The sequence below is a fragment of the Petaurus breviceps genome, unplaced genomic scaffold (genome assembly GCF_028583685.1).
Source record: "Petaurus breviceps papuanus isolate PSGF00001 unplaced genomic scaffold, PetGlider_PUasm1.0 171, whole genome shotgun sequence".
Taxonomy (NCBI): Eukaryota; Metazoa; Chordata; class Mammalia; order Diprotodontia; family Petauridae; genus Petaurus; species Petaurus breviceps.
The window spans coordinates 10,379,729-10,393,119 of record NW_027185754.1 but is presented as its reverse complement, the minus strand read 5'-3'; the positions used below and the strand labels follow the sequence as shown (position 1 = coordinate 10,393,119).

Sequence of the window (13,391 nt, the reverse complement as noted above, 5' to 3'; positions counted from 1 at the left end):
AAGCAGTGATGCTTGTGTTACAAAAACAGCAACAGCTGAGTCCTTGACAGAAAAGTTTCTCAGAGGTCACAGAACCCTTGCAGTCAGTAATAACAAGACATGACAATACCCTTGCCTAAGAACCATACATAACAAAGACAATCCATTGGCAAGAGATGTGAATGGAGTTTCTCTTTTAGTCTGGGTAGTGGTTCACTGGGAGTGAGAAAGTAAAATGTTTTGTATAGTAGGTCATTTTTTTTAAACAGTTACAGAAGAAACTGGCTCCAAGAGAATGAACATAGGCTTAGATGATCATTGGCTTGATGGCGGCACCTCCTGAAAATCTTGGTCCAGTTGCTCTTCTGGTACCAAGTTGGGAGAATATAAAAATGGCCTCAAACTGACCTACATTTGGATGAAGAGAATGGAATTCCCCCCTGACAGTGTATAACTAGGATTTCTTGCTTATTGAATGAAAGGAGTTACTGGGTATATCTATCAAGTTGACTGACTGTAATTGGCCCAAACTTGTAACCTCTATAGTCTGAACTTACATTAGTGTTTTGACCTCAAAATCAAGACTGAAAACCAAGGGAGAAAGCTGTTCCCTGTGCAGTGGACCATTTAAAGGTACATTATGTCCTTTCACCTTGAAGATTCAGAGCTTGGAGGAGAGGCACTTTCCTTGGCATGAGCTGCATTTGAATTGAGCCTCTCCAGCTTTGTCATTTTCAGCTTTGATTGAACTCAGTGTAAATCTTTTGCTGATGAAAACACTCCCCTCTGGTATTCAGTACAATAAGATAAAAGTTAGATGTGGCTAAAAGGAGAATCTTCGAGACATCAAATTTCCCTTCACATCACAGGAATTAATGTAATAAGCAACATTAAATCACCATAGCGTGACCATATATGAGAAACTGCTGTTAACTATCAATAGGCTGCTCATAAAAAAGGAAAAAAATAAGCTGCCACTGGCAAATATTGCAAAAGACCATTTTAGATTTGCTATTTCTTTTTAAATGTCACAATGAATTAGAACTGGTCACTCCCTGGTCTACTTGGAGGGCATTTTTAATGTGTCTGTCACAGCTGCAAGGAACCTTGAAGTCATAAAGCAAATTCTTTATTACGAAAACATTGTTTAAGTTATTGAGTGAAGGAAGAAACCAGTCTGGTTCTATGAGAGCAAATGGTACAAAAGTTTGACTATCCTCAGGAAAATAATTGTGAAGCAACATTTCAAGGTAGTTTAATTTTCTAGTGCATTTTAATGACCAAATAAGAAGATATAAAAATATCAATTATACATAAACTCCAACATTTTGTTTTCCTTGTTATTCTAATAGATCAAATGGAGTATACAGTATGATTTTATTTTTAACAAACACTGCAATGAGTCTTTCATGCTACAGATCTGTGTAGTTATTGCATGCTACATAGTCAAGATAAAAGTAAATTGGAGCTTAAGTAGAACAACACACTTTTTCCCTCTGATGATACTGTAAGAAAACCTGTAAAATCCCATTATTCAGGTACCTCCCCATTCTGTTTCCTGTTAACAAACAACAGTATTTCTGTTTTCAGGAAATAAGATTGAGTTAGTAGGGACATAGAATTGGAATTTTGGTAGATATGGGGCAGTGTGTGAATCCACTAGCTCTGTCTGCTTTTGTCCATGGTCCATTACCAGCTTCAAAACCAACATGAGGTGAGGAGACATTGGAGGGCCAGGCAGTTTCCCTCACAGCACAGTCTGTTTCCTGTGGGGCTGGGTGCTTTCTGCATGTCAAGCCCTGTTCCCACCAAAGTCACAATGATAAGCATTCCTGGACACCGGACTCTTGAAGTGACTTCATTTCCTACTCATTCCACAACATTATCATCCTTCTCTAGCATCACATGACGGGGACCCACAGCATGCTCTTTACTGTCAGACTTCTTTTTCTGCAGCTATTAATGTTGCAAATGCAGAATCTGGTTTCTCAGCAAGAACCTCTGGCAAATCAAACTCAATCGCCTGAAAGAGAACCAGGACCAAAATATTAGAAAAATCTCCAACGTGAAGCCAGAACCTAATAATGTTTCTGGGTAAATGAATGAAGACAGGACTTTCTTTACCTTCCCACTGTCCATGACCAGGACACGGTCACAGTTTAGGACTGTGTTTAAACGATGGGCAATGGTTAAAACAGTGCAGCCCTTGAAAGCTTCTTTGATGGTGCTCTGAACCAGGGCATCTGTTTTAGAATCCATCGAAGCAGTGGCTTCATCCAGGAGAACAATCTGTTGAAGAAAGGTATATACTAACATCATTCCATACCAACTTTGAGTCCTGGAAGGAAAAGGCCAGTGTTTTTGTTTAGATGCCTCTTGGGGGAAATTACGCAGTATTTGTATGAATTCTTCAAGTAACATAACTTCCTTTTAAATGTTTAATCTAACTATACAAATGGGCAAAGAAGAAGCAATGTGGCATCACCCACAATCCCATTATTTAATATGTCCATATCAACAACTGGGTGGCATGGAGTAGTGGAAAGAACACGACCTGGAATCAGGGGATTTGGATTCAAATCCCAGTTCTGCTGTGGGCAGGTTACTTCATCGTCTCTTTGAGTTTCAGCTTCCTCCTCTGTAAAATGGTGGTAGGGATGATGATAATAGTTGCTCTGCCTCTTCCACAGGATTATTTTGATGAACAGAGAGGTATTGGACATTAAAGTGTTTTGTAAACCTTAACATTCAATATAAATGTGAATTGTTATCACAAAAATGCTGAAGTGCGTTTGAAAAATAGGGTCTTTAAAAGCAATAGCATTATCTTCAATAACCCAGGGTAGCCAGGTTCCTGAGAAAATGAAGTGTAGATTATGCATTCCTTGCACCCATAATTTCTCATAACCCATTGGAGCACTGTTTACTAGACCTCCAACTTATCAGGAAACAGAGCTACAAGACGAGAGGAGGATTTTAAACCTGAACCACTTGGAGAATAGAAAGGACATATAAGCTGGGCTCCTGAGAGGAGGTTCAGGAGAAGATTGGTGCCTTTGACAATTTATCCCTCCCACTCACCCACCCAAACCTTGTTTTAGAAGCCTGTGCTCATTTTTAAAGTGGTCCAGTTGTTCTGTCTCTGCCAAAAGGCAAGCATGCTGCTATAACTCCTGTCTTTAGCAGCCCTGCTAGAAATACCCAAAGTATGACCAATCAGTTTTCCGCGATGTTTCCTTACTTTTGAATTACGGAGAAGTGCTCTTGCCATACAAAGCAGCTGTCGTTCCCCTACTGAGAAGTTTTCTCCATTTGCTGTGACTTCTGCCTGTAATTTCTCTGGGAGTTTCATTATCTATAAAACATGGTAAATGTCACGTTTACAACGCTGATCTATACAGTTGTCATGGTTGGTGCTTATTGACTGCTGCTCCTTCCACATTCATCAGTACACTTTATTTTACTGAACATAGAGGAGGAGATGCCAAACAACAATTACTTAAAAATCTCAAACATGCATGAGTAAAAAGATCAGGGAATAACTAGACATTAATAATTCAAAATTGTTGTGTGATTCATATGCCCCCATAGTTAGCCCAACTAAAAGAGCTAGTGACTCATCTGCAGTTCTGGAGAACTTCTACACTATTAGGAATGACTGTCAGTGACAGTGTGTTCACAGCTAGGGTAGGGTAGGGAAAGCTCCCTGGTATTTGAGGTTAGCAGAGAAAGGCTTTCATTATTCCATTTGAATAACCCATTTAAATCAAAATTGTTGCCCCAGAAATAATCCTAATTATCAAAGGCAGGTAGCCAATGGAAGTGCCCATTTTGGATCCAAGAGTAGAAGAAAACACCTCTGAGAAGCAGAGGTCCCTGATGTGGCTACACACCTGCTGTCTCTAGTCTGGGCCACTAAGACTGGCTGCATTCCCATAGGCATGCCAGTGTCTGCAGATTGTACTGAATTAGCTAACTATAATAAAAGCAAAAAAAAAAAAAATCACAGTTCTGGACTGGGTATCTGTGGAGAAAGAGACAAAAGAGTTCTCAGAAAAAAAATGCCATTGCCTAAAAACATACTGTATCTTTCATGAAAGTTCTCTCCAGGACCTGCCAGAGTTCCTCATCTGTGCGTCTCTCAAAAGGATCCAAATTAAACCTAATAAAATAAGAGAAAACTTACTGTGCTACAATGAAAGAATGACCGTTTATTTTATTTTATAGGTGCATTTAAATGTGGTTTTCTGCATTTTGGCAACAAAAAAGATATAAGTGAATTGATTGATATTGGACTGATTAGCCTAAAGCCGTGCTAGACTGATGTATCACTATCAAGCAATAAAGCAGACCTCATAAAGGCACTTTGGTGAATCCCAGAATTAAACAATTGGAAGGGACCCTAGGATTCATCTAGTCAAACTTCCTACTCAAATTCTAGAATTCTTCTCCACTTCATTGTGGTATAGTGGGGGAAAAAATGGTAATTCTGGAGTCACACAGTCTGGGTTCAAATCTTGCCTCTTACACTTACTACTTGTAGGACCTTGAACAAGTCATTTAATCTCTCTGGGTCTCCACTCATCTGAAAAATAAAAAGGCTGAACTAGATTGGCCTCTGAGGTCCCTTCTTTCTCTAGATACATTATCCAAAACAAGTAACCATCTAGCCTCTGCTTAAATACTTCTCATGACAGGACACTCAGTACCTTCCATGTCATATCATTCCATTGCTGGACAGTTCTGATTTTTAGAATTCTCCTTCAGCTAAGCTGAAAGCTTGCTTCCTTAGAACTTCCACCCATTGATCCTAGTTCTCTTGTCCAGAGAGACACTTCTTAATCTCATTGCATGTTCTATATGACAGCTCTTTATATATTTAAAGATAATTAACATAACCATCCTTCAGACTTCTCTTCTTCATAGCCTCAGTTCCTTCAGTCCTTCCTCCTGTGTCATGGTTTCCAGTCCCCTCACCATCCTGATCATCTTCTTCTAAATGTGTCCCAGTTTGGCAACATCTCTTTTACAATGTAGGTCTCAAAAGTGAAGAAAGTTCTTTAGAAGTACTTTTACCAGAATAAAATACATGGCCTAAACACTTTCCTTGTACTGAACATTAGGATTTTTAAAAAATTTCTTTTTTGTTGTCACCTTGCTTTTGATTCATAGCAGTCACATGTGTGCACTCTGTCTCTCTCTCCGTCTCTCTCTCTCATACACACACACATGCACACACACATACATACACACACCTACATCTTTTTCCAGTGAACTGTCACCTAACAGACTTAGACAGCTCAGTCAGGGAGCTGGAAGGCCTCAGTTTGAATTCTGCCTCTGGCCTGGGTGACCATGTATACTGACAAACACAGAAGAAGTCAACATCTTGTTTTAGCTATTTATTTAGCATCTTGTTTCAGTTCAAGTTTCTTTTAAGGCTTGCCCATGATTACATCAAGTCTTTGAACTTGTGAACTCCTGTTGCTGATGCAACAGGAAGGGGCAGAACAGGGAGGAAGAGGCCCAGGCTGGAGAGAGCAGAACTGAGAAAAGAGGACAACTGAGAGGAAGCATGGCTGTGGTGCCGGTACTTTGTCTGTCTGTTTTGATGTTATTTTGTCAGATTTACCTGCTGGTAGAGGATGTTGCTGTTGTTACAAAAGCCCTGGGACCTTACTGCTGGTTCAGAAGCCCTGAAAGAGGATTTTCTTATTGCCTGTTTACAGAAGCCCTGGAGAGGAATCTTACTGATGTTTTCAGAGGTTCTAGGACTATACTGATGATTTATGTTAATTTCTCAGACCTCGTTTTGAGGTTTGTGTTGATTTCACGGTCAGAAAGTGAATTGATGATGGTGCCGGCAATGTGGCTGAATGTTATTGTAGCTTTGTTAAGCTTTGTCTTCCCAGGAACAGAAACTGTAAAGGACCTGTGGTGGACTGGACACTGTGAGCTTCAATATGGAACAGGAACTGGATAAGGAACTGGGAGCTGCCTGCCTTTGAACCCACGTGACAGTTGGGTGGATTCAGGTAGGAGCTGGACCATGGAAGAGGAACCATGGAATCTGAGAGCCAGCCTCAAGGCAAGATGAAAAGACCTTTCCTTGGGTATTTAATGCAAACTGAGAAGATCATGATTTACTGTGGCCTAGGGGTGGGAGGACTTTGTACTCTGTATCTTGTACCTATTCAGGATGATTGAATTAAGGATGATTGGAAACTAATCTTCAATTAAGAAGAAAGAAGATTTTTTGACTGAGATATTAAGAGAATGTGACATAGGGGTGGAGAACTTTGATCTTTGTGTCCATTAAGGCAAGCCTCCTTAAGGATGATTGAGTTAAATTCTTACTGAATGATATCTTTTGCTTAAAACTATATGACCACTTTGGTGAAAACTATGTGGCCATTTTAGTGATAAGTTGTTATGTCATAACATTGTGAATTCTGTACTTCTGTTTTTGTCAAAGTTTTGTCTTAGTGTATTACTGAAAAAAAATAGAGAGTTCACTATATGGTGTAATCAGAACCTTGAAGCTGTTCACAGCAGCAGTCTTCTGGAAAGCTGCTCATGTTTGGCTTTCCACTGTGGACAAGTAATTGAGGTTCTCTGAGACTCGGTTTTCTCATCTGCAAAGTAGGGGAAATAATTCCTTTAACAGTGACTTTAAGAGATTGATGAGATTAAGAAATGAGATAATGTACATAGAATGCTTTGCAAAACTTAAAAGTGTAACATATAAAACTATTTATTATCTAGTCACATCCATCTTACCCTTATTAGTTGAACATTTCATTCCAATCTGTCAGGGTCTTTTTAGATCTAAGCTCTGTTATTCAGTATACTAGTTATCCCTCACAACTTCATGGCATCCATAAACTTGATAAGCATGCTATCTATGCTGTCACATAAGTCATTGGCAAAAACATTGAACGGAATATAGCCAAAGACAATTCCATGCAGCACTCCACTGGGACCTCTTTACAGTTAGACATCAGCTCATTAAATACTACATTTGGGGGCCAGTTATTCATCTATTTATTAATTCTCCAAACTATTACCAATAACATCTAACCATCTTGTACATAAAGATATCATGAAAAACTTTGATACATGTTTTAATTAAATCTAAATATCCTATCCAAGGCACTTCCATAACCTACCAGTCTAGTAATTTTGTCATGAAAGAATGTGGAGGCATGATCTCTGTAATGATAAGGGTTCACTGTTATCAAGTGTTTCAGTTAAAAACTACTTTACATATATAAAATTTCATGTTATCATCATCGGGTGACTGATGATTCACTGAATTAATTCAGTCAGTCAACAAGTGTTTAATAAGCCCTTAGTATGCATTGGCTTCTTATTGCAAAATTCAAACTTAAATTGAATCAAGTACAGAAAATCAACAGACCATATAGGTATGACCTAAAGAGCATCCCACATGAATATGAAGTGGAGGTGATGAATCATTTTAAGGGATTAGATCTGGTAGATAGTACCTAAAGAATTATGGAAAGAGGTTCACAATATTGTACAGGAGGCAACAACAAAAAATATTTCAAAGAAAAAGAACAAGAAAGCAAAATGGCTTCTGATAGGGCTTTATAAATAGATGAGAAAAGAAGTGAAAGGCAAAATCCCAAAGAATAGCAAGGAGAGAAAAGATTTTCTCAAATGAGCAACGCAAAGAAATAGAGGAAAATAATAGAATGGTAAATACAAGATCTCTTCAAAAAATTTAGAGATACCAAGGAAAACCTTCATGTGAAAGTATACATAATAAAAGACAAAAAAGATAATGATTTAACAAGAAGAGATTAAGAAGAGGTAGCAAATACAAAAGAACTATACAAGAAAGATCTTAACATCACTAATAACCAGGATGGTATGGTTACTGATCTAGAACCACACATCCTGGAGAATAAAGTTAAGTGGCCCTTTGGAAGCATTGCTAACAATAAGGTTGATGGAGGTGATGGAATTCTAGCTGAGCTATGTAAAACCCTAAAAGATGATGCTATTAAAATGCTGCACTCAATATGCCAGCAAATTTGGAAAACATAACAGTGGCCACTGGCTGGGAAAAGAGCAGTTTATGTCTGAATTCTAAAGAAGGGCAACGCCAAGGAATGTTCCAAATACTGAAAAATTGTGCACATTTCACATGCTAGCAAGGTTATGCTTAAGATTTTTTTAAGCTAAGCTTCAGCAATATGTGAACTGAAAATTACCAGAAGAACAGGATGGTTTTGGAAGAGGCAGAGGAACTAGCGACCAAATTGCCAAACTCACTGGATTATGGAGAAAGTAAGGAAGTTCCAGAAAAACATCTACTTCTGCTTCACTAACTACACTAAAGCCAGTAACTGTGTAGATCATAACAAAATGTGGCAGTCCTCAAAGAGATGGGAATAGCAGATCATTGAGGAACCTGTATGCAGGTCAAAAGGCAACAGTTATAACTGAACATGGACCAACTGATTGCTTTAAGGTTGGAAAAGGGGTACAACAAAGTGATATACTGTCACTTTAACTTATATGCAGAGTACATTATGTGCAGTGCCAAGCTGGCTGGAATTAAGGTTACTGGGAGAAATATCAATAAACTCAGATATGTAGATGATACCACTCTGATGGCAGAAAGTGAAAAGGAATTAAGAAGCCTCTTGATGAGAGTGAAAGAGGAGAGTGTAAAAACTGTTTGAAGCTTAACATAAAAAACAAACAAACAAAAGATCTTGGCAACTGATCCCATCACTTTCTGGCAAATAGAAGGAGAAGAAATGGAAGCAATGTCAGATTTTTATATTCTTGGCCTCAAAGATCACTGCAGATGGCAACTGTAGCCAAGATGTTTGCTCCTTGGAAAGAAAGCTACGGCAAATCTAAACAACATATTGAAAAGTAGAAACATCAGTTTTCCAGTAAAAGTGTACATAGGCAAAGCTGTGGTTTTTCCTGTAGAAATTTATGACTGTAAGAGTTGGACTATAAGGAAAACTGAGCACCTCAGAATTGGTGCTTTTAAATTGTGATGCTGAAGAAGTCTTTTGAAGGTCCCTTGGACAGCAAAGAGATCATATAAGTCAAGACTTAAAAAATTAATTCAGGTCTTTCATTGGAAGATCAAATACTCAAGCTGAGCTTAAATACTTTGACCATATAATGAGAAGATGGGACTCATTGGAAAAGACCCTGATGTTGGAAAAGATTCAAGGCAAAAGGAAAAGGAGACAGCAGAGGATGGGATAGATAGGTAATATCATGGAAACAACAAACATGAACTTGGACAGACTTTAAGAGACAGTAGAGGATAAGAGGGTCTGGCATGCTATGGTCCATGAGGTCATGAAGAGTCAGACATGATTAAACAACTGAGCAGCAACATTCACTAGGCATTGTGCTAAGCACCAAAGATATAACAGAATCTCCTCCCACCAAAAAAGAAAAAGAAAAAAGAAAACCCCATGGATGCTACTCTCAAAGCCCAGTCTAATGGAGATATCTAGATATGTAAATATCTAGATACATACAACATATATACAGAACATAGGTGATCTGTAAAAAGAAGGCATTATTTCATTTAGTCAGGGAGTAATCTTGAATCAGGTCCTCTCCAGTGCCATACAGCTCATTACCATTCCAACATACTAAATGGTACCTGATGTGAGCTTAAAAAAATTAATGACCTCAAGGAGGTCAGTTTCTTTATCCCTGAGAGTGAATTATTTTTCCATAGTGATTACTAAGTAATAATAGTATTTACCATACTAGTCAAAACAGCTTTGCCGCTATTACTTTATTTTACTCCAATGTTGGGTTGAGAGGGATACAGTGGGGCAAGTATAATGATTGGTCTTCCTGGATCAGCTATTGGCAGTATATGGCTGACTCTTTGCAGCTCATAGGATTTGGTCCTTCTTAGGAAATCATGCCATATTTAACAGTGATTCACTAAAAGATAGTTACCATCAATTCTTCTGTCTGCCACTGAAATGGTGCTTCCTTGCAGACTGTTTCCCCCTACACTGGGGGACCTGATAAGTTCCTGGCCAGTCTGGTTTCACTATCTGAGAATATGAACGTGCAATGATAAAAACAGCTACCTTACTGTACCTACAAACAGGACAGGATCCTGGGGAATCACAGACAGTTTGGTTCTGAGATCTTCTAAACCAATGGTACAGATGTCAACATCATCAATGAAAATCGTGCCAGCAGTTGGCTCTACTAGTCGAAACAAGGCCATTCCTAATGAAGATTTTCCTGGGGAAGAGAAAAAGTTATAAAACAGAGAGTCGGGTTCCCATCATATTTGAACATTTAAGGAAGAGAATGGTTTTTAAAATGATGCCTTGGTATAGCAGCAGGGGCAGAAATCAGTTACTATTCCAGGGGATGCAATTAGAAGCCCTAAAACAATTAACTTATATGTCATTAGTACTGGGATGAGCAGGCATTTCTTCCAAGCTCTATGTACTGACAGTCTGTAATACTAATTTATAAGAGAAGAGTAAATATATAGAAATACACATATATATATGCTGTAACTTTGGACAATTGTAGGCACTTCATGTGTGTGTGTGTGTTTGTACATGTATTATATATGTATATATGTGTATGTGTGTGTATACAGAGAGTGCCAACACACACACCACTGTCCATAGTTGTAGCATTTACACAGCCAATCCCAAGCAGAATAGATAAGTAAACAAAAACCATGATTGATCTCACCAGAACCAGTCCTTCCAACGATGCCAATGGTCTGTCCACTTTGGATATTCAGATTTAACCCACTGAGGACAAGAGGGGTATTTTCCCTGTATCTCATTTGGTAATCTTTGAATGTGATTTCACCTCGTTGTGGCCACTCTTTGGGACAGCTCACTGATCTGAAGGAGTCAGTAGACTCAGGAATGCAGGTCTAGGATGCAAAATAATTAACCAACTAGTAAACATTGGACAAAGGTGAAAATGATCTGAGTACAGGCATTCCTGGGAATATTAAACATTGTCTCACTTTTGAGCACTCATTAGAATGATTTCTTACCGAGATATATTCCCTTAGTAGTTCCACAGAGGTAAATTTGGCTTGTGTCTCTGTACCTGTTCTTACACAGACTTGTAGGAGTCCACTTAACTATTGAAAGGGACAAATTGTCACAATTAGCATATTATTTCCTAATTTCAGTGACTTTGGTCACTTTTTAGGGCAATAAATGTATTATTATTATAGCTACACTTCTGAAAAGCCAAAATAATGAGAACTACATTTTCAGATCAACTTCCAGGAGTTGTTGTGATGTTTTCCCTTTAAACACTTCCTTTGTATCTAGAAATAAATGGTAATTACATTTTTTTTCCACTGGCACTCCAGATGGCTGGAATCATCCCACTCCACCACCATTTGATCACACACAGCTTTCTTCATTCCAGTTCTCTGGAACTGTGATGAAGTGGAACTGTTCTGTGAGCCCATGCTGGGTACCAGCTCCTTGTTCCCACCTGGTGGTGTACTGCTTCACTGAGTCCCACCTGAACTAATTCTGTGTCCTCTCAGAGAATATTACAGCCACTAGAAAGGACCTCATTGATAATTTAAGCCAACCTCCCCCCTCCTCCATTTTACATACAAAACAGAGGCTTAGAAAGGTGAGGTGATTTGCCCAAGATCCCATAGTAAATTAGTGGCAGGGCCAGGATTATGACTCAGGTTTCCTGACTACTCCCAGTTTATGAAATCATAATCTGTCTCCCTCTCTTTCTCCTGTCCTGCTTCCTATCTCCCTACTCCACCTCCTGACAACTCAAAAGTCTGGTGAATGACTCTAAACTTCTTTCTGATACCTCACCCTCAAGAATGTGAGTTTGACTCTACAAGTCCAGACATTTCATATTATAGGAAAGAAATTAGTGAATTCTAATTTAAATTTAAATATTTATATTTATGTCTTCTTAAAAAAATATCACTAGAAGGCAACAGCAGATGTGACCCAATCCCTTCATGAGTAAACTAATAGTTTTTATTAGTATTTAATTCTGTTTTCATTGATCTTTGGACTGAAGAAGAAATATAAACCTGGCTAACAGGTTGAATTCAGTAAGATAAGACAATACTCAGCTGCCCATATTGAAGTTCAAGTCTCCAGGCCTGGTTAACTACATCCCAGGGTTTTAAAAGAAATGACTGATTGTGGAGCAAATGTTATTTCAATGATCTCTGAAAAGTTGTGGCAAATAGAAAAGGTACTGCAGGACTGGAAATTTCAAGTAAATTTCCTAATTTTTTGAAAAGAGAAGAGTATCATGCCTTTAAGTACTTGCTATATCCAGCCCTAGCTTCTCTTCTGAGCAACATTCCTACATCACTTACCGCCTTTTGGACATCTTAAAATGAATTATTTCATAGGAATTGCAAACTCAACATGTCCAAAATAGAACTCATTATCTCCATCCCTTCCATCAATACCCTCCCTTCTGCCAAACTTACTTTTTACTGCTGAAAGTACCACCATCCTGCCTGTCTCTAAGGCTTACAACTTGGAATATCATCCTCACTCTTACCCCACATAGCCACGTTATCTTTTCTTCCTTCATAGTAGCTTTTGTATTTATTCCTTCCTTTCAGTTGTCCCAGGCTTAATTCTAGCTCTCAGTATTTCTCATCTGGACCATTGCAATATCCTTCTAACTGGTCTTCCTGCATCAATCAAGTCTCTTCCCAGTGCAACCCATTTGCCACTTCGCTGCCAAGGTCATTTTTCTAAAGTGTAGGTCTGCATTGGTGGTTGATTATTGTCCTTTATTCTCAAAGAGGACCAAAATGACATCATTATGTCAGAGTCAAGTTACAATGCATCCAGGTGTGGCTGATCAGACCAATACAAGCTCAGAATGCTCTGCTACAGGTCGGGCTTAAATAGTCCATGGAAACATTTGGGGTGGATTTCTAAATTTGCACATCTCATGTTTCTTTTGAGCTACTTTATAGCATGTAGGCCTGTAACTCCCTTGCTCAGTGAGTTCCTGTTGCCTCTGGCCTCCTAGCAGTTCTTTAAACTTGGCACTGGCTGTCTCCTACCCCTGGAATGTTCTATCACCTTACCTCTGCCTCTTTCCCTGGCTTTCAAGACTCAGCTCAGATGTCACCATACCTAATCCACCCAACTGTGGAGGCCTTTGCCTCCCAGATTGCTTTTCATCTACTCTGCCATATATTTTTAATTTGCCTTGTTATTTATGTGTGGTTTCCCCTATGTGGTTTCTTGATGGTAGGGACTGTTTTTGCCTTTCTGTGTTTCTCTAATGAATGCTTGTTGTCTGATTTGAGAGGTTGCATAGAAGGTACCAACCAACATTGCTAAAGGAAATAACTCACTGAGAACTCCCCACACCGATTAAAT

The 13,391-nt window shown here is 38.8% G+C and overlaps 1 protein-coding gene across 4 annotated transcripts in view; it reads right to left on the bottom strand.

The window, feature by feature from the left end:
* Nucleotides 1–1,915: 1,915 nt before the first annotated feature.
* Nucleotides 1,916–13,391, bottom strand: part of ABCC12 (ATP binding cassette subfamily C member 12) — a 75,505-nt gene continuing 64,029 nt past the window's right edge. For 3 of the 4 annotated variants that reach the window (XM_069082819.1, XM_069082818.1, XM_069082821.1), the window contains 7 exons: nucleotides 11,039–11,128; nucleotides 10,723–10,912; nucleotides 10,095–10,254; nucleotides 4,063–4,141; nucleotides 3,221–3,334; nucleotides 2,104–2,268; nucleotides 1,916–2,002 (listed from right to left, as the gene is read on the bottom strand). In XM_069082819.1, the coding sequence (XP_068938920.1) occupies nucleotides 1,916–2,002; nucleotides 2,104–2,268; nucleotides 3,221–3,334; nucleotides 4,063–4,141; nucleotides 10,095–10,254; nucleotides 10,723–10,912; nucleotides 11,039–11,128 (885 nt within the window). The remainder of the gene's footprint in view (nucleotides 2,003–2,103; nucleotides 2,269–3,220; nucleotides 3,335–4,062; nucleotides 4,142–10,094; nucleotides 10,255–10,722; nucleotides 10,913–11,038; nucleotides 11,129–13,391) is intronic. The other variant, XM_069082822.1, reaches the window with a different exon arrangement.